The sequence below is a fragment of the Dermacentor variabilis genome, chromosome 2 (genome assembly GCF_050947875.1).
Source record: "Dermacentor variabilis isolate Ectoservices chromosome 2, ASM5094787v1, whole genome shotgun sequence".
NCBI lineage: Eukaryota > Metazoa > Arthropoda > Arachnida > Ixodida > Ixodidae > Dermacentor > Dermacentor variabilis.
In genome coordinates this window covers 37419423-37440683 of record NC_134569.1, presented here as the reverse complement: position 1 = coordinate 37440683, position 21261 = coordinate 37419423, and the positions used below count along the sequence as shown (strand labels likewise).

Here is a 21261-nt window from a genome sequence, read left to right as displayed (position 1 = left end):
CGCCTGTTTTAAGTTTGCAGCTGCTTGTTTATTTGTTTTATTTTGGGATACTGTCAATCCTTTCTTGGGATTTTTACAGGAGAGGGCAAAATATACAAATACAGGTTTAGTGCTAATAATTTTCTAAAGTCAAAAATAAAGGCAAAACATGCAATACATATAACAATAATAAATAAAACTGATGATGGCACTTGGGTACAATAAATACACTGAGAGGAACACTGTAATATAAGATTATGAACAAGGTTATGCTGAGAGGAATGTAAGCACAGAGCTCTCAGCGAGGATAATAAATTTATCTATGGTGCGCTGGGCCGTGAATGATGGATGGAAGCAATTCCAACCTCGGAAAACTAGCGGAAAAAAAGAATATCGGAAAGAATTACTGTGACAGAAATATTCTGCAAGGGTGAGTGCATGCTTGTGATGTGTTAGTCTTGTAGTGTTTACACGAACAAAGCCTGTGGAAGGCATCTTTAATGCATTGTTAAGCAGTAAATACAAAAACGTTAGACGGTGTGATTTAGCATGGCTGGACAACGGGCTGTGTGCTGCACTAAAAGTTTAAATCATTGGCAAGACAGTAAACCTGTTGCATTAGCTTAGCGGCTATGGAATTGCGTAGCTAAGCACAAGGTTGTGGGTTCGAACCACGGCGACCACATTTCGATGAGGGCAAAATGCAAAAGCACTCGTATACTGCAGATTGGGTGAGCGTTAAAGAATCCCAGGTAGTCAGAATTATTCTGGAGCCCCCTCCCCCCCCCCCCCCCCCCTCCACTACAGTGCGCTTCATAATCAGATCGTGGTTTCGGCATGTAATATGCCAATATTTAAAACTTAAAAAAAGTGCATGTGTATTCTGCAAAATGCAGGTACTCGGGGCAAGCTTTAAATTTTAAAGAAATACATTCAGTTCCCACCCATCCTCTGTGTCGTGTCAGCAGGATTTTTATGAATACAGAGTTTACAGATTGGCAGGTATGATAGTGCTCCTTTCTTTGTATTTGTGCAGCTATTCCCTATGATAATCATGAATGAGCCAGACCCCAACCATGCTCTTTAGGACATTTCTTGTCACAATTGATTATTCCATGCAACTGGAGCAGAAATGCATGTTAGGGTTATGACAGAAAGCCGTAGTGTTCAGCTTGCCTTGCAGCTGAACCCCATTCATATGGACTGCTTAACGAGTCATGCCAATTAAAACCCTATAAACTTCTGATGGCCTTGAATTAAGGAATTTTTTTGTGTATGACAAGGCAGCCGACTTTATTGATTCGTGTATGTTTGCCTTTGCTTCACATGTGCATTTAAGGTTCACTTAAGTCTGTTTGTTTCAAGGAGGAATGCAAGCCAAAAACAAAAGATGCATCTGCGTGTTCTGATGCTTCAGGCAGTGAAGATGGTGACGATATTGTTTGTGACACTTATGAGGAGCTTCTTGTTGTTGCTGTCATCAATAAGGTATGTTGAGCATTCACTTTTTTGTCCTACAGTGTGAGGTCATTTCATGCAACATTGCAAGACATTTACATTTTGCATTATTCTTTTAGGCTGTTGAAATGGCTCAACGTAAGTACGCTACAGACAGTTCACCTGGTGATTCGAAAAATGCTTGTGAGCCTGACATCATCAGGACAGTGAAGAAAGGTGAGAGATGCCACCAGACAATGACCCTCACTATGCAGGCAGTTCAAAGGACCTTCAGAAACTACATAGTTACTTGTTGCTTCTAATAGTTATAAAATTAGCAGTAATAGCAGTATTGGTTCAATAGTAGTAATTGGAATAGTTAAAATGTTCACTGTGGCTTGGGTCACCTATGGTCTACGAAAGCTCCCACTGTGCGACTGTGCCTGGCTTTCCTGCAGTGCGCAAGGGACATCTTTGCTAGAAATCGGTGAAAAGGAACAATTTTTTTTTCTGGCCTAATATGTTGTGGTGCCATGTGTCGGACCTTGATGAAGTTTCAAAGAAGCACAACTCTCTGGTAACTCATCGCTGGGTCACACGGCATCAGAGCAATATGACAAATGACCCACCGGTGGTTCATCCTGCCCATTAATCGAGGCTTCAAAAAACGCTGCCGCAGTGAACATGTCAATAGGCATTTGTAATCATATTTTATTTTATGACAGGTCAGGTCTTACAGGAAGGGGTACAAAACTTCAAAAATGAAGATGCTGGAAATGCCAGAAAGCCAGTTTCATTTTCAGATGTAATAAAACTTCATTGATAGTACATTTTTCGCAGAACCATAGAAAAGAAGTACCAGAGCCAGGAACATGTAACATTCAGGAATCAAGAAGTATATGGACTTTGCGCCAGGATTGCGCAGACACGATGTGGCGACTAGGGAAATGAAATAGGGCACAGATCAGTGGGATTTTGCTGTATAACCATAACAGCACTACACAGCGAATTGTGGCCTTTCTTGCAAGCCTGTCCATCCACTTATGCTTTGGCATAAGCGCTCTTATAGCAGTTTATTTTTGTCTTTTGTTGGTATAGCAATTATACAGACACTTCCAGTGCTGCTGCCACTGTTGTTAGGCTGTCCTGCTGATGGTGCATGTGGGACTCTTGCACGAAGGGTTAGAAGGTTTATAGAGACACAGAGTGCTTCATTGTTTTTGCAGCCAAGTGCAAACTGACCGCACTGTCAACCTCAATTGCCTCGGTGATGCAGCAAAGGTAGCATTCTGCCTTCTGCTGCTAGCGTCAACATTGTGCGCTTGGGTGCTGTAAGGAAACTAGCGTTTCTGCTGAGCTGCTGTATACGTGCACTGGTCTGAGCAGTAACCATCAAGTTGACGTTATTTGATATTTAGTTGTGCACTGACAAACAGTTTCCTGTTGATCTCATCTTGTGCGCCAATGAGGTGGGATGCCTGCAACACCACTGGCAGTGCTCATAATGGCAGTGTTGCGAGGCACCTAGTAGCTGCCAGGGCACTGTTCCTCTTGCCCTGCAAGAGTTGCCTTGCGTGCTGCATCACGCCAACACATCACACTCGCGTATAGTTATAACGCCGTCCGACGAGTTTAAGTGCACTGCTAGAACTTGCTGTCGCTGTCAGTCTGATGAAACTGCCAAATTTTTTTGAGCTCCTCATCTCTTTCTTTGCAGAGCACATTGATGTCGGCTGCCAATCCGACATCCCATTGTCAGACTCCGGCCAGGAAGAAGAGTTTACTGAGGAAACTGAGTCTGATGAGTTCTTTTGGTCACGTGTCAAGGAGGACCCATTTAAATATATTGTGAGTTCCTGCACGCATGTCTGACTTCTGAAGTTTGTGCTTTAGAAGGGCTGAAGCTTGGCCTTAGTATGGAATGCTCTGCACTATGTGCTACAAAATGGTGTTTTACTCTGTGTTTGGCTTGTAATGTGTAGCTTAACTAAAAACTAAATCAGTGTGATACTTGCATGAAATGATCGTGTTATCAAAGAGTTTAAGAGGCAAAAAGAAGGCATCTTTGCTGTAATGTCTCTAAGGAAATGGCAACATTCGTTCACAGCCTCTAATGTGCAGACTGGTTGGAATTTCCTTTGAGAGATCTGTTGTCACGAGCGACTTAAACATTTTGTCAACAGATTGAGGAGAAAATTGAGGAGGAAATAACGGAAGCTTACACAGAATCCGACGACGAGAGGAATCGAGTTCTTTCTGACCCTGAAGAGTGCAGCAACACTGCTCGTCCACAAGTTCCCTTTATACTGGACTTATCTCGGGAGCATAGGGTGGGTGCACTTCTTTTGTGCCTTTCTTGTTTGTTTGTTTGTTTGCTGCTTCAAGTTAGTTTGGCATATGACTGATATTCTTTTATGTGCATGCAAGATTAATTTGAGAACTAGTTGTGACATTCCCTCGCATAGTAGTTGGTTATTCACTTTGCTTTCACTGAACATAAATGCTCATTTGCTGTAGTACATTTCCAATTTTCTTAGGTCAGAAGCTTTCTTTTTCATTTTCACATGCTTCTCATCTTGCTTACTGTTACAAACCATAGTCAGACTTCTGTTCTGCAATTGTATTTGTAATGTCAGGGCGATGGTAGGTATTATGTGCGTTGAACTGTATTGAATCAACAAAAAAATGCTGAAAGCAAACACAAGTGTTGCCTACTAATGGAGAAAGAAATATGTACCGTATTTACTAGCATAATGAACGCACTCATGTAATGAATGCAGCCCCCACTTTTCCAATGAAGAAATGTGTTTTTTCTTTTCTCGCATAATGATCGCACCCTGAACTTGCTGCCTTGAAGTAGGAGACACGGTACGATTCGGCATCTGATATGGTGTAACGGTGGCTGCGATTGCGTCCCACACCGTGTCGGACACCGAATCGTACCGTGTTTTCTACTTTTATTGCAACAGCAATTATGTGGATGGTCCAGGTGAATTTTTGCTCTCGTCGTCTCCACGCGCCGCATGGTGTAGGTAAGCACGTGAGGGAAGCCGACGATCGCGGCTCAAGCTCACATGATCTTTCGTCACGCCAAAGACCCTGGTGGGGGGTAAGGGAGAGAGGGGCGGCGGTGTTGTACTCTGGCAGCAGCTGTATATTGCACAACTGTGCCCAAGGGGCGCTGAAGATCACGGCTCAGTCTCCCACGTACAAGGGAGGAAAGTGGGAAGGAAACACGCCGTCTTCCGTTGCGCATATGGTGCCGGGGAGAGGAGAGGGAGGGGGGGGGGGGTCATGGTGCTTTACTTTGGCACGCCATATCTTGAAAGCGATCTGCGTTGGGGGCTGAGTCGATGGCGGCTCATACTTCTGTGCGTGCTGTGTTCTCACCGCTCAGTTTGCATTGAAGCAAATGTTTGCAAGTTTATATGGCCAATAAAACTACTATCCTTACTTCGTGTAGCTGTCTGCACATATGCTATCGCAATCGATGGTTTGCATTTAGGGTGAAACTGACTTTTTTAGAGGTGGCCGCGGGAAAAAAAAATAGCTCAAAATTTTACCTTGCATAAGAACGCACCCCCCAACTTTGCGCATATTTTTCGGGGAAAAAAGGGTGTTCATTATGCGAGTAAATACAATATACACACCTATGCCCAAGAAGGGGGAGGTCAAGAGGGCAGCACCACATGTCTTCCTTTCTCTGCTGATGCAGGTGCCCTTTCCGGAAATGGGTGTGGACATTGTGACTCCCTATGCCTTGGACTCAGAGGAGGATGAGCTGGAAGGAGATGGTGTCGATGGCCATACGGGCAGTGCCAAAGGAGCTGAAGACACGCCAGCCCGTGTCTGGACAACATGCGTGCAGGATTGGGAGGACAACTGGTTGTTTCGGCAGCGCAAGCGCAGTGCGGCTCTTGGTGCCTTCCGGGGTGGTCGTTATGCGGCCTACTATGACCCCATCAACATGGTCATTCCAAATCCCTCAGATGATTGTGGACGAGTAAGATTGGGAAGCAAGTAAGTAGTAATGTTTCTTCAGAGTATTGTGTTCTGGCATACGTAGTGTCCTGTATATTTACAATTCCGATGCAGTTGTCTTAAAGGGCCCCTCACCAGGTCTGGCGATATTGAGCTGACAAGTGCAGAGCATACATTGCATGATAACAATCGTGTCTGCAAAGTATTACATCGCTATGCCCCGCAGAATGATCTGAAATTTCAATCCGAATGCCGTTTGCCTCTTCACTCGCGGCCGCCACTCTCCAAGCCAGAGGATGATGTACACGTGCTACTGCACGTACATACACGTGTTTGTGCTGTGAGGTCGCTCGTGGTGACACATGGCTTCGAGAATTGAATAAAAAAAATTCAAGACAACATCTCTTATCTGCGCGATCTGTTGCTTGAATTGAAGAATTGAAGTTTAGAGAAATAATAAAACGCACGAACGGAATGTCTGCATGTTTTTTGTTTTACTTCGCACCGAAGCATGAGAGATGTACTTCTGCTTCATCTGCTTGTTCCCACGATCATGCGGTCACGTGCGCAGGTACCGAAACTATGCCATTTTGTACCGTGTTCCAGTGCGTGATCACGCTCTGCGATTTGCTTGTTCTGCCTCAGTATTCGTGTAGCACTGAATTATACTGCTAGTCATGTTTCCTTGTGCACAGCACGCAAAATCGTGTGCTGCGTGAACGAGACAACAGCTCATGCGCACGCGCCGCCGTCGGCGGAGGTGCGTAGCGCCAGGGGGAGGGGGGGGAGGCAAGGAGGAAAAAAAAAAAAAGGAGGAAGAAGAAAAAGAAATTAAAGTGGGGTCAGTGCTGTATACGTTACGCAGTCCTCAAGGTCCGGTATGGGAGAACGCAGGGAAGGAACTTTGCTTGCGTAGGCTAGACGGGCCGAGTGGAGAGAGCGTCTTGCTTGGCAGTGGAGCCTGCCTGCTGAAATCATGGGTTTGCGGCACTGAAATATTTCCACCTCAACTATTAATGAGCCGATTTTTTTAATTTTAGCGGCAGAATGCTCCCTAAAGGACACATAACAACTTCCCGTGTATAACCAAAATTTGCTATGGGGCATGGTGAGGGGCCCTTTAAAGCCAGCCTCATCACTTAGGGCCGGGGCGCCTCTAGGCACCCTTCGTCATCATAGGATGCCATTACAGTGACGACAATCTTTTTTCAACACTTGTCGCTGGTGCTTGTAGAGCTGCATATGAAACTGGGATACTTGAGTCAAGTGTTGTGAAAGTTATTGTGCTGGAGTGATAGTGGCATAAGATGTCTTTGCAGGCTTCACTAAAAAGTTCAGCAGATTATCATTCAGAGGCACCATTTTTGTTGAGGCTGTCCTTTGGAGGGGCTATATCTGATCATCTTTTTCCTTGCCATCTGTATGTTTGTTTATTAGTTGAACGATTTAGTTGAAATTACTCAGAAACCTTCAATTTTACATGGAGTTAGACATGTAGGGAAAAGGGCGCAGCTGCACACAACTTTTGAAATATAAAAGCTGTATGTGCAGGTGGGGGTCATGTGGGTGCTCCTTACAATTTCATGTTGCAGGCATAAGCTGTGGGAAGACTGTTTTTTTCATTACTTTTGTGTCGGAAAGCGAAATGTTGAAATGTCTACCTCGAAAAAGTCGAACTAGTTGTAAAATACACTTTTACATGAGCTATAATGTATCCAGCACACAGACGGTATACTGCACGCTTCTCTGCAATCATTTCTCCTAAATTTCCTCGATCTTTATTAAAGTGGTAGAAGTAAAGGATGAGGGTAGAGCTTGAGAAACGCACAGTAGGGACACAAAGCACCTTGATGATTCCTTAATGTGGGTCTTTGTTTAGTGCTGACTTTGAGTACATGAACGCCATGTTTAAGCCCTGGCTATAAATGTGATTCTACATTATTGTTCCAGGGACCTTGATGAGCTTTCAGAAATGTCGGAGAAGCTGTCTGTTGGCTCTTTGGAATTATCTAGTGCATCGGAGTCTGAGGAGGAATTGGGTGCTACGGATGTCTTTGATAAGGAACCTACGACAGCTACTGCCACCAATGGCAATGCCAAGGGTGCCATAGTGCCACGAAAATCCGCAGATGCACCGGTAATAGCATCCATTCTTTTATTTGTTGGTCATTATTCATGATTTTGGTGCAGCTTACTGCTACCAAGCTGAAATCATCAGCATTTGAAATAACTTTATTGTTCTAGTTTCTGGCATTTAATGTCCATTACATCTTTCATGTGCAGACCAATTGGAAATACAAGTCGCTCGTAAAGAATGAAAAAGATGACGGGGGATTCCCAAAGCCACCACTTAGAGCCTCGCTGCAGATGATGCAAGACTGCAAGAGTTCTGGGAGGCCATTGACGTCAACGCCAAAAAAGGACAAGAAAGAGCATGTTTCAGCTGCCAAGATAATATTGAAGCAGTTGAGAATACCCACCTACTCTGAACCTGGTGCACGAAAGCAGTGCAAGGACCCTACGCTGCACTTCAGTTTGCAGCCGGAAGCCAAGACCATTTTACATTGTGGAAAGATTGCCAAGTTTGTTTGTGAAGTATCTACACCCAAGCTGCTGGGTAAGTATATGAGAATATTGTTTGTTGTTTGAGGGCCCATGATGAAACACTGTATTCCTGATATTTTGGAATATCTTCTGTAGGTGTGGCCTGGTTTCGAGGCAAAGAGCAGCTGGTGCCAAATGACCATTGTCGGATTACCAAAATTCGTGGGAAGGAATATGTCTTGGAGCTTTATGATGTCGGCAAAAGTGATGAAGGCACCTACTCTGCTGTTGCCTACACTGACAAAGATGAGGTCTGGTGTGATTTTGCCTTGGCTGTAAGAGGTACGTAATTTTATGTTGTGTGTGTGTACGTGCGTTCATGTGTACGCATCAAAGTGTGCGCATCAAAGTGTACGCATCAAAGTGTACGCGTCAAAGTGTACGCGTCAAAGTGTACGCGTCAAAGTGCACGCGTCAAAGTGCACGCGTCAAAGTGCACGCGTCAAAGTGCACGCGTCAAAGTGCACGCGTCAAAGTGCACGCGTCAAAGTGCACGCGCCAAAGTGCACGCGCCAAAGTGCACGCGTCAAAGTGCACGCGTCAAAGTGCACGCGCCAAAGTGCACGCGTCAAAGTGTACGTGCCAAAGTGCACTTTCAAAGTGCACTTTCAAAGTGCACTTTCAAAGTGCACACGTCAAAGTGCACTTTCAAAGTGCACACGTCAAAGTGCACTTTCAAAGTGCACACGTCAAAGTGCACTTTCAAAGTGCACGCGTCAAAGTGCACTTTCAAAGTGCACGCGTCAAAGTGCACTTTCAAAGTGTACGCGTCAAAGTGCACACACTTGTTTACAGGCAAGAGAGAAATTGTGTGAACTTTTTGTAATGTCATCTGTTTCATAGAGGCTGAGCACTAGCACTAAAAGTGCCTGTTTGTGTTTTTTTTTTGTATCCATTCTAATTTTGTGCTGTTTGCACCACTATGCACCTATACTAACTCACTCATGTGTAAGCTCTCAAGAAGGCTTACACATGAGTGAGTAAGAAGCCAAGTGTAAGAAGGCAATGAGTAAAAAGGCAAGAAGAAGGCTCTCAAGAAGGCGAGCTGAGCTTGTCCATGCTGAAACAAGCGTTTGTGACTGTCGCATTCAAGCTACCCTGATAACTTTTGCTTAGTTCTCTTTGGCTTCAACAGATGGCACAGTAAAAAATTAAAAACTCGCTCAAAGCTTGCATTTTCATGGAGGAACGGTTTGATGCTGGCAATTGCAATTTAAAAATGGCGTCGTCCTCTATGCATGCGCGTGCGAGAAACTGCTGCTCTCTGAAAGAAAGAAAGAAAATATTTGTTCGCTGAGGTTTCGTATGACTTGTACAGTGAAGAAGAAGTTCTGTTCTCTACCGAGAGTGGCAGTGATAATACTGAGCAGCATATCTTCTCTGAATCATCGGATTCAGACCACAACAGTCTTGACATGTCTGCACTATTCCGTGCTTTGAAATGTAGCACACCAAGTCTGCAACTTAGGGATCTCATGTCCCTTACCACAAGTATGAGCCTTGCTTGTCACAGTATTGTTTTTGAAATTCCAAAAAGATTTTTTACACTGAGGACTATAGAAACTTGGAGACTCTCTGCTGTGCAGTGCAGTGAAGCCAATGTTCTCAAAAAAATATTTTGTGCATATTTTACAAATGAAGGGCCTTTGAAGCTTTTTTGTTGTTTCAAAATACATAGAATTAAATAAGCAAATAAAAAAATCGGTATTTCTATATTATTTTTGCCCAAAAAACTCTAGGAAAAGGGTCAGTATGTATAGCTGTAGAGCTCCCATTTAGCATTCTTAATGAAATTGGTTTTTTGCGCCAAGATGTTTGTCATCTACAGTAGACACTCTTTAAGATAAGCTTTAAGGGAAAAAGAAAATCTGTCAGTCTTGTCAGAAGTTTGTCAGAACGCAGTCATCAAATAAAATTAATTTGCTACTCTAGGTTCCCAGAAGTCTTAAAATCGAAAGGCATGTTTAAGACTAGACATTCATTTCACTTTCAGGTACCTGGAGGATCTCCTAAATTAGTGTCTATAGCGTTAGCCCTGTATGTCTCTTATCATTGCTGACACTGGCATAGTTTATGTCCACAGAACTGCCATCTGCTTTTGCTGGAGTATGAGGTCACTCTGTGCCTCTCGCTGTGCTAAGTAGCAAGCATCAGTAATGGCTGCAGGAGTTCGGCTTCAAGCACAACTGCAACAAACTTTCACTTTTGCTAATGTTTGTTATTGCAAGCATTTCATGGTGCATCCATGCCTAATGTCTGTTCTTGCAAGTGATTCATGGCCACATCCACTCATATAACAAATTTAAAATTCTGCATGGCAGAATTCAGCAAGTAGATTACCATTATTATTTTTTTTTTGCATTTGGTCTATAGAAAATCAGCCAAGCACTTGCAACAATTTTGGCATATATAAAGATTTATTAAAGCACCCCTCACCAGGCCACACAGAAAATTTCGGTTATATGCTGCAAGTTGTTATGTGCCCTCTAGGGAGCGTTCTACTGCAAGAATTTTTTTTAACCGGTTCTTTAATAGCCCAGATAGAAATATTTCAGTGCTGTGAACCCATGATTTCAGGAGGTGAGCTTCACCGCCAACATAGCACTCTCGCCAATTGCCCCCATCTAGCCTCTGCAAGCAAAATTCCTTCCCTGCATTCTGCGATACGGGAGCTGGAGGTGGATCGCATGACGCATACGTCACGGGTCCCACCTTCCTTTTTTTCTCTCTCACTTTCTTGCTGCACGGCCCACTTCTGCTGATGTTCTTGCATGCAAGCTGTTGCGTTTGTCTCGTTTCATGCAGCGCATTATTTTGGGCACCGTACGCAAGAACACCTGACTGGCAGTGTCAGTCAATGCTACACGAACACTGAGGCAGATGCAAGCAGATCACAGAGCATGATCGCGCTCTGGAACATGGTAGAAAACGGTATAGTCTCATTGTCTGCATGCGCTACTGAACAATGTGGGAACAAACAGACGAAACGGAAGTACTATTTCTGCGGTGCGAAGTAAAACAGAAACGCGCAGACATTCGGGTTATGTGTTTCATTATTTCTCTAAACTTTAATTTGTCTATTGAAGCAAGAGATTGCACAAATAACAGATGTTGCCTTGAATAATTCTTGAAGTCGCGTGTCACTAGAGACACGTCGCAGCATGTACATATAAGTAGGCGCATTTGCGCATATACGTCAACTGTCTTGGTGCGCGGTGCCCGCAAGAAGGGCTAACGGCGTTTAGTTTGAAATTTCAGCACTTTCCATGGCGTTTAGCGATGCAATTCTTAGCAGACATGATCGTGAGTGCGCATTGTATGCACTGTGCTTGTTAGCTCAATATGACCAGACCTGGTGAGGGCCCTTTAATGATGAGAACAAGTTGTAATGGGATGCAGTTCTTAGCAGACATGATCGTGAGTGCGCATTGTATGCACTGTGCTTGTTAGCTCAATATGGCTAGACCTGGTGAGGGCCTTTTAATGATGAGAACAAGTTGTAATGGGAGTCTACTACACTTCTGTACGAGCTTTATCCTTCATTGTTCCAAATTAAATTTTTTGTCTCACTGAGAAAATTGCATGGTGACACAGTGTTGACATTTTATTGCACTGCAGCTACAAGCCGGGCTGCAAATACACCCGATTTCACGGTGGCTCCGCACATAGTGGAGTTAACTGGAGATTCCTGGGTGCAAATTTCATGCACGGTTAGTGGTTATCCTGAGCCACGAGTTTGGTTCCTGCGCGATGACCTACCCCTTCCTGACAGTGAAGAGCAAAGGTTCTGTGTAGGTGAGTGGGGCATTTCTCTGATTTTGCAGCTCGTAAATATATGACCACATATTTCTGCGGGCTTGAGAAATGTTGCAGCGAAACAAGTTTGCTTATTAGGGAACTTGTACTTGCATCAGGGGCCTCTTGTCCTGAGATTTGTGAAGCATCAGGTTTTGGCAACATTTACAAGACCAGATTAAGCAAAAATTTTGGCAGTATCAAAGGGTCCACCTGCGTAAGCAAGCAGACATTATTTTTATTGCACATATTTTCATGGCAACTAGTTCCAGGCAGTATGGCACTTGTTAAATCTTTATTTCATTTTCCCCAGGAATGAATGTTGCAAACATCAGCTTTAACCAACCTTACTGCTCTCTCTGTGAAGAGTTGGTTGTTCAGAACACTCCCAGTGCTTGTCATGCCTTGGGTGCTAGTTACATTAGTACTGCTTATAGTAATTGCGTTCTCTTTATTGTGTTCTTATTTTTAAAATCGTTTTTGTTAGAGATGGCTGTGCTTTGAAGTGTGATATAGATATTATAGATATTATATATAGAATTATAGATATTGTTGCTGCAGTATGAATGTCGTATTTCTTGTGTTCTATCCAGGGCTTTGACTTTTATAATGCTCCGAGTTGTACATATGAGCTGCAAAGCAGTTGTGATTCACCACAACTGGCTTAGGTCGAAGAACTGATTGTAGATGCTGCCAATAATAGTTATTTGCCATAGTTGAGCACTGCAATTGATAAGGCTGAGCAAATTTATTTATTTAGGTATAGAATGAGAGGACATTGCGATAATCAAATTTAACTGTGGTCACCTTAGATTTGTTTTCCTGTACATGTTTCCACTACTGCTCCTACCTGAACTATCTCTGTATGCCTCTGCCACACGTGTGTGTAGCTTTGCCCCATGTGTGTGAAACATTTTCAATGTTTTCTTTCTTTCTCTTTCCTGACTGCTGCCGACTGGCGTCTAGCCTTTTCTCACCGTTGGCTGAGTGTATGTCACAATTTTATCTACGCTTACTACTCAGTGTTCACTCCTGCTTTGTATTCACACAGCTATTAGAAGAGGAGTGCAGATTAACAATATACAAAGGAAGGAGACAGGACTCTGCATGTTATGAATTTGCGCTCCTGTTCTAGTAGCTATGCATCACCAACTAACTCTAGTATGCCTGTATTTACATATACAGCTGTTTCACAACATTGGAAGCATGATGCAGCATTTGCAACTTGGGAGTGAAATCTGAAATTGGGAGACATACTTAATACATCGATTTGTGGTGCTCACACATCAACTTCTCTTGCCGTCTGTAGGCTACAAATGTTCAACTTTTTCATTGCTTCCACGATCTCAGAATTTTTGTGAGCAGCTTTTTAAACCATTTGATTTCAGCTGCACACATTTGCTAAATGGCTAATTAGTTTGTCCTATTATGGTGTGGCTTATTGAAAGACATGTTCTTTTGTCACAAATACATTTTTTAATTTGGAGCAAAAAGCATGTCTTTCAGCAAGCAGCAACTAAGCCAACAAGGGCTTGTTATGGTGTCATGCTGTTGTAAAAAATTCTACTGTCCTTCTCATTGCTACATTTCGTTTTCAATAGTATACTGTGTCTACATCTGCAGACATTTTCATTTCTGGTACACATAATGCATCCGTTATTTTGAAAGTTTTTCATGTCTGATTTTTTTGCTTTAGGGTATTGTGCTGTGTGCGTGCGTGTTTGTTTGTTTGTGTGCGTGTGCGTGCGTGCGTGCTTTGTGTGTGTGTGTGTGTGTGTGTGTGTGTGTGTGTGTGTGTGTGTGTGTGTGTGTGTGTGTGTGTGTGTGTGTGTGTGTGTGTGTGTGTGTGTGTGTGTGTGTGTGTGTGTGTGTAAGAGAGAGAGACAGCAGCAGCAGTATAGTATGCCTGTTAGTTTGCTTACTTCACCTTTCCATTTCATGCCCTAGAACACAAATGCTTGATATTATACATATTTGGTGCCTTAGAAATCGCTGATGACTTTTGTGGTACCATTTGAATAGTGTTTGCTTGCTTGATGGTTATTTCTGAAATTGGGGATGTGGTACTTCATTGGATGGCATCACTGTACAATTTTCAGTTTAATTTTGTTACTTAGTAAACATTGTTCAGGAGATGAAATCGTCTTAAAGGGACACTAAAGAAAAGAATGATTTAGGCTGTATGAGCTAAGTACCATTCTACAATGTCGAAAGAGCCACTATTACTTTGAAAAGAGGCTTAGTAAGCCAGAAAAGATGCAAAATTGGAAGACTGGTGGCAAAGCCGTAGTTCCTGCAGCAGCTAGCCATGATATCACGGATGTTCACAGCATCTGCTCAGACCTAGTGAATATTCTATTGGTAAGATGGACTAAATCCTTTTCTAAAGAAGCCAAAGACTGAACATAGAAAGTTTCTGAAAGGTTTACTGAGCCAGAATGGCTGAAATATGAAAAAAAAAAATTACGAAATGTGATGTGATACCGACGTGCCTGCACTAAGGTTTCGTGGTGAACTTAAAGAAAATGGAACTTTGCACTTCATTTTCTCTTCTGCTAATCAACCTATTACTGTGAGGTTAATGAAACTAATGTCTTGAAACAATAGCTTGTCAGTCTAAACTGATTGGGTGTTTGTCATTAGTGTCCGTTTAATGTGCTGTTTGCTCTGCTTTCTTTTGTAATAGAGAACAAAGGCTACGGTGAATGGTGCTTGAGGATGAAAAGTCCGACACCTGAAGATGAGGCCAAGTATATCGCTGTGGCTGGGAACAGTGTTGGTAGAGCTCATAGCTCAATCGTCTTCCGCCTGTGTGAGTGCATGCCTTTAATTTTTTTTTGTCTAAATTTGAAAATACCTTCATCCTCACTTTGAGCAAATCCTGTTAAATGGATAGAAGCACAGACAGTAAATTGCATTTTTGTTTGCTCCATTTTTTCCAGCTGATCTGAAGGTGAAGCCAGCTTCCAAGCGACCAGTCAAAGAAGCCGGTGCTCACATAAATAATCACCAATTTTCGAAGAGAGCTGTGGAAAAGGCAGAGTCCGAAGGAGTAAGATTTTCTTGTCCTAAGTTTATTAGCCTTCAGTATGGACATTTAGGGCTGCAGCTCTTTATGAGCATTTCATTCATATATTAAGGTCTAATTAAATTGCTACAGTGGTATCATAGAAGTCTCTGCATCTGTTCTTTGTTCTAATTTTTTGACACTCTTGTGTAGAAGTGAGTCTGCTACTGAAAGAGTGTTATTATATTCATTTCCTGGCCATCAAAAGCGGAGAGACCTGTGTAGTTTGCTTGTTTATCCAAGAAAGCTACTACAAACAGAAATTTCGATATGGATGTGTCTCATTGGCTCAGTTAACCTGCTTCTTACCTACATGCAATCATTAGCGGGTAGCGTGCAGTTCTTAACAATAACAATGAAACATTTTAGCCGCGATGAGGGGTCAGAAAAGAATTTTTAAGTGCTTGAAAACTTGTAGTGAGAGCAAGCTATCAAAAATTTTAAATCTAACATGTTTTCTGCTCGAGGAGTAATTCACAAGTTTTTAGGAACAAAATGAATTAAAAAAATAGGTTTTTTTTGCTTGTCTTACAGAGCAATAACTTGACTATTATGGTTGTACTTGTTATAGGTTTTTCGTTAAACTTCTGATTAACTAACTTCGAGTATTGGTTATTTAGTGCATTTAGTTTAGAGCATCATGTCGCTGGTAGTAGCCTTGTTGTGCATAATCTTTCAGACACCACCATCAATTTGCTTTTCCTTCTATTTAAATTGACAGAGATCATTGTAAGGCTAGGTATGTCCATGCTGGGTACAGTTTCAGTCTGTTGCTGGCTAAGCTAATTGAGCCAGTTTCCTTTGCAATGTGTCTGAGTGCATTGCAAGTTCACTGCTTCATGTGGTGTTTAGCTTGAAAAAAAGTATTTAATTATCTCATGCGAGTGACATGACAGTCAGTGCCATGTTGTGGAGTGCCCCTATGAAATTAGCTAGGGCAAGACGCCTGTGTGCATAGCAGCCTCTTGGGCAATCATTGTTGGCTAGGCTATTCTATTCAGTTCGACATAGCTCCTGTGACAAAAGCCCATTGTGTCAGCTGGCACTCCCATGAGATCATTAAAAGCTTGGAGAGCTGTACATCACTGTGCATTGTTCCCCTCTGCTATGCTTCTGCCTTTCCTTACTGTTCTGTAAAGCTTGCATGACAGGCGCTTCATTAAATGTGATGGTGATGGCAGGGATTCTACTGCAAAATTACTGCACAAGGTTGCATTGAGCTTTGATTTTTATTCTACTGCAGCAAAAAGAGGCAAAAGATGATTTATAGGAAGAGGAGGTAGGCCTGAACCAGCATGCTCTAGCCTCCTACTTTGCACTGGGGAAGAGTTGAAAGGGAAAGGAAAAGAAACCTACGTTATTACCATTAAAATGGCAGAAGTAACTGATCATAGTCTGGGAAAGGCCATTGCAATGAATGAAGCTTGCGTGCATCAAGATTTAAGTGCAGAAGTCTAACAAAAATATGGTAAATCAGATGAGCATTATCCACGTGACATAAACATTGTTCATGCCAGTGTTCAGGCCTTTGTAAAACTCTGTACCTGGACATTTAGGTCAAGATTCATTTGTAGCACCTTTCTCCTGACAATTGCAGGGAAAAGTGCTAATTGGGTTATCTGTATAAATTAAGCATGACAGCGTATTCCAGTGTCCTTGTTCATTCGTGAAGGTGATGTGAGTTAGCTGATCGGTTTAAATAAATGCCACATCAGAACTGCTGGTTGTTGGTTTTACAAAAAGTCATAAATTTATATTAAGGAATTGTGTGTGGTAGCATGTAGTATTATTAGTATGTCACAAATGAATCTTTCAGAGTGTCCCTGTAGCTGCAACTACAAGTTATAGTATCATTTAAAAGCGAAAATTTTGTAAGTAGAACTTGGCTGCATTTGCCAACATACCTGCCACTAAATTATAGTTAATGTTTTTTTTATATCAAAACATTCTATACTTGTTCCGTCAGAACGAAGCTGAATTATGCCGTGTATTTTGATACTGTTGTCTGTTTCACAGATTCCTTCCATTATTTCAGTTTCTATAACTGGATAACAAAGTAAATATTGAGGTTTCTTTTCAGCTGTAGCATAGAAACCTCTCAAAAAAACAATTTAGCTGTGTTGGTGCTTTGACACTGTGCTTAAACATTTCTCATTTTGTCATCACCACAGTCTTCCCAGCAGTTCATATACTTGCACCATACAGACTGTACAAGTAGTTAAGCTGCTAAGGATGCTCAACTACTGGCACCATCTGTATAATGCAATGATATCCTAAGTTTTGCCCAGAAGTATGTCATATTATACAAAGGTAGTGCCTTTTACCCAGGAACTTTAAGCAGTTGGTATCATTCCGAATTCAGCTTCTGCATAAATTGTGTCAACATTAACGAGCCGGCTGTTCTCTCACTTGCATAGTAATTCAGCTTGCACTTCTTGAAGGACTGGTGATCTTCTGCATGTCTGCTTTGTTGCTGCATCTTGTTGTGGCTGTTTTGTGTCTTGGTTGTGGTGTGGCTTTCCCCTGGGCTTTGTAGTTATGCACTAACCTTGCACGGTTTTGGCATCCCGTGTGGCAGCATCTGCCAGTCGGGCGGCACCCACCTCTGGTCATACAGCGCACGTGGGCTGAGCGCCAGGCAGCGGTGCAGCCTGCTAAGGTAAAGCTGACTCGGCGCTATTAACACCTTGGGATTTTGTATTGGGTCTTATGTGTGTGTATGCATATCTAATGTCAGCTGTTATATGGCCTGCAGTGAGCAGGTTTGGCACTTAACATGTGCAAGTAATTGGGGGCTGGTGTGTCAGCAAAGTGATTGCTGGGCTGCATTTAGCATTGCCGCCTGAGGGTGTGGCATCACTTCAAAGTTACAGGTTTTGGTAAGAACCTGGTGTTGCCATGCTACCTAATACTGGAGGCACAGATGGGAGCAGCCGAGTTCTGTTGGCGATATCTTTGGGTGCTGTGTTTGACCATTATGCACTAGAAACATTTGGCATTGCATCACTCTTTTTCACTGGAGTATAAAGAGCCGGAAATTCTTTCACAAAGGTTATAACTCCGCTGACACTATCTGCACTGGGAGGTAGGTACAACGTAGCATAGTTACTTAATTCTGACATGCCTTCACTCTTAGCACACAGCTAGTATTCAAGACCACCGGAAAAGAAAATTCATCGTCCTCCAGTCTGCTTGCAAAAGTTAATTCTTTTTGCATGTACACATAATGTGCAAGCAAGATGCAATTCTGCATGCATATCACACACACATCAGTGCTCATGGTGAACACATGCATGTATGTTTTTGCATTGGCTTCTAGCCAACCAGCAAAGAATTTGCGTGATGTTCTTTTTCTGCTTTTTTTCATAAAGCTTGCCCTGGGGCACAGATGTTTTTTATGGCACAGAATAATGGACACTGACCAGAGAAATAAATGTTTAAAAGTAACAAATGACATTTGGCTCCTGTGTAGGAGCTGTAATGTCATGTATTTTACACTTTTATTTCCTTGGTGAATGACCGTTATTCTGTGCCATGATCACCCCCACCAGACGAGTTTACGTCAAACACTAAATTTCCAATACACTTTGAACATTCAGAATCGATTCTGTGTGCTCTACATTACTGTGCAACTTGCTGTTAATTAGCTAATTAGAACCTACACAAAGAACATCCTGTTTTGGATATCATAGAAAAATATAATAGAAAAGAAAGATTATTTGATTTTTGAGATCAGTTGGTAAAAATACATAACTGTGTAAATTTTATTCAAATTGTTTCAAAAAAGAAGTTTTTCGGAGCGCCTTGTCGTTCCCCTTTAGAAGTAACAAATGACGTTTGGCTCCCATGTGGGAGCCGTAATGTTGTTGAATGAATGTGTGTTGTTTAGTGGCGCAAGGGCCAGGTATGGCCAAAGAGTGCCAAGACAGAATGTTGTTCAGCATAATGTTCACCGTAATGTTGTTCATCTTACACTTTTATTTCCTTGGTCAATGACAATTATTCTGTGCCATGATCACCCCCACCAGACATCAAAAGTTTACATCACACTAAATTTTTTATGTTTATTTAAATAATAGTGTGGCTCTTCATGGTAGTGGCTTAGTGAACTTCTTGCCCGTGAGCCAATGCCTATAACCGTCTGCCTGATCCATTTGTAGCTTGGCAGTCCTTCGTATCTGTACTCGTGTATGTGTGCACATTGAAACTTGCCCACCAATCTCATTGACTGCATAATTGATAGATGGGGTGTTTGACATCCCAAAGCAACATACATTCCAAGGCAACACGGGGCTTTAAGAGATGTCTTACTGGAGTGGTTCAGATTAATTTTGGCCCCGTGGGATTCTTTAATGTGCAGTCACTGCTACCGACATGAACATTTATGGATTCTTCCCCTGTCAGAATGTGGCCGCCATGGCAGGGTATTGATCCCACAACCATGTGCCTGGCAGCAATGTGCTACAGCCCCTCGGCCTTTATGGAGGGTTCCAACAAACTTTTCAGTCCATCAATGTGATGCAATATGATGCAATGTGATGCAATGCCAGGCAAATTCAGGCTACCATGACAGTCCTTTTATGATGGCAAGTAACGCACCGCCTCTCAAATTCTGGCCAAATAATAAGTTACAGAACTTTGGTGCTGAAAACAGGCTGCTTTTTTTGGGAAACATTCTTTTTTTTTTGTACTCTGCGTCCCTTTATTGAGATTGGCTAGCTGCGGTAGCTGTTCCAACTCTCCATGCCTCTGCTCTTCTCATTGAATTTCACTGAATTTGTGTTCAATTTATGCAGTTCTCGCATGCAATGATGGCACACCACGCACAGGGTATGCAAAGCAGTTTTACACGCAGAGAATGCCCTATGCAGGCCAAGCCTAATGGGCATGACAGTGATGTGTGGCTAGTGGAACCTTGCTTTACTATTCCATTCTAACATGAGCATCAGTTTGTTTTTGTTGTTGTATTTTTGAATAAAGGTTGTGCATCTAAATAGTGTAAATATGGTAGTTGCTCATTACCACGAGTCCAGCTTCGTTTGGTTGAATACAGCATTGCAAGGTATCACCACCAGTGCAAATGTTTCCATCTGCATATTCAGTGCAACTGTATTATGGTTGGGGTAATGCATATAGGTTGGTCTACAACTCTTTAAGGTTAAATGAGAAAAATAGGCTACAGAACTCACAGGGAACTGCTGCATGCTGAAGGAACTGGTACAATTGTTGTCGGCAGATGTTAAATTTTAAAGACGATCTATGCGGTGATACAAATGGTTCATATTGTGGCACATTTCTTGTGCTCTTTATTCCTGCCGTGCTGAGTGTTAAAAAGTTGTTTTAATTGTCAATCCTTCAACATTGTTGCATTTCATAGACTTTCATGAAAGCCAATTATTAAGGTGTTTTGGATAGCACCATTTATGAAAGGAGTGACGAAGAGCATCCCTGTATTCCATACATGGCTGATATCACTTGGAAGCTTGGCCTTTTGTGACCTTATCATTTGCTAACCAGAAATGCTTACCTTGTAGAAAAGTTAGAAATTAAGAAGGCTTTCTTTTGTACTGTTTGCTGCGGGTCATGATGGTTAATGCTAAATAATTCTTTTTACAGCTGTCACAGTATTTATGTTCTCCCTGTCAGAAGACTTGACATCGAGCGTAATGCAAATGTGATCATTCAGATAACTCTGTACGATAAGAGCACAGGTCTACTATCGTCTACCAATGAGGAATATACTAAAGAGGAGACATGATAGTGCAAATTCAAGACACTCGAAGAAAGAAAAGACTGGACAAGTGCTTGTTTAATTGTGTTGTCTTGAATTCATAATATTGTGCCTCCATCAGTTCTTAATTGCCTGTACCGACAACAGCTGCTCTTTAACTGTAAAATATAGGTACTGTTCATCAGCATTATAGTCGTTGTCAGTGCTTGTGTATGTTGACAGCATTTGTAGATCTCAGTTCTGTGTCTAATAATTCGGCTTCTGCAAAGCAGGTTAGGTTTTTGAGGGCATCCTAAAGCATTTGTATTTCTGCTGTTTTGTGACATCTCTAAATGTGACATGGGCAAGCAATATTCAGCTCGTTGCATAGTTAACCTTTCCATATGCTGCCAGTTGATGTAAATGTTTCTGCCAATTTAGGCTGTGTGTTCGCTGCAGATTGACTCTGCCCTCTGCTCATTGTGATTACATTTTAATATTCTGATATTTTTCTCTTTGCTGACCTTTGCTTAATACATAGTAATCGCCAAATATGAATAATTGTTTAACAGTTTGCATGGCCACATACGAATTTAATTGAAATGTCTCTGCAATGAATGCCTATGCTGATAAATTAACTGTAGGTAACCGTTCTGTATGACTATTCTACTTCTTTAGCAGCAGTAAT

The 21261-nt window shown here is 42.1% G+C and overlaps 1 protein-coding gene across 6 annotated transcripts in view; it reads left to right on the top strand.

Annotated features, from left to right (window-relative positions):
- LOC142571636 (uncharacterized) overlaps positions 1 to 21261 on the top strand; it is a 105890-nt gene that overhangs the window by 68503 nt on the left and 16126 nt on the right. For 5 of the 6 annotated variants that reach the window (XM_075680153.1, XM_075680152.1, XM_075680150.1 and 2 more), the window contains 12 exons: positions 1345 to 1467; positions 1557 to 1653; positions 3134 to 3264; positions 3600 to 3746; positions 5132 to 5436; positions 7348 to 7534; positions 7681 to 8014; positions 8098 to 8283; positions 11620 to 11796; positions 14483 to 14608; positions 14739 to 14848; positions 17442 to 17522. In XM_075680153.1, coding sequence (XP_075536268.1) covers positions 1345 to 1467; positions 1557 to 1653; positions 3134 to 3264; positions 3600 to 3746; positions 5132 to 5436; positions 7348 to 7534; positions 7681 to 8014; positions 8098 to 8283; positions 11620 to 11796; positions 14483 to 14608; positions 14739 to 14848; positions 17442 to 17522 — 2004 coding nt within the window. The remainder of the gene's footprint in view (positions 1 to 1344; positions 1468 to 1556; positions 1654 to 3133; positions 3265 to 3599; positions 3747 to 5131; positions 5437 to 7347; positions 7535 to 7680; positions 8015 to 8097; positions 8284 to 11619; positions 11797 to 14482; positions 14609 to 14738; positions 14849 to 17441; positions 17523 to 21261) is intronic. The other variant, XM_075680151.1, reaches the window with a different exon arrangement.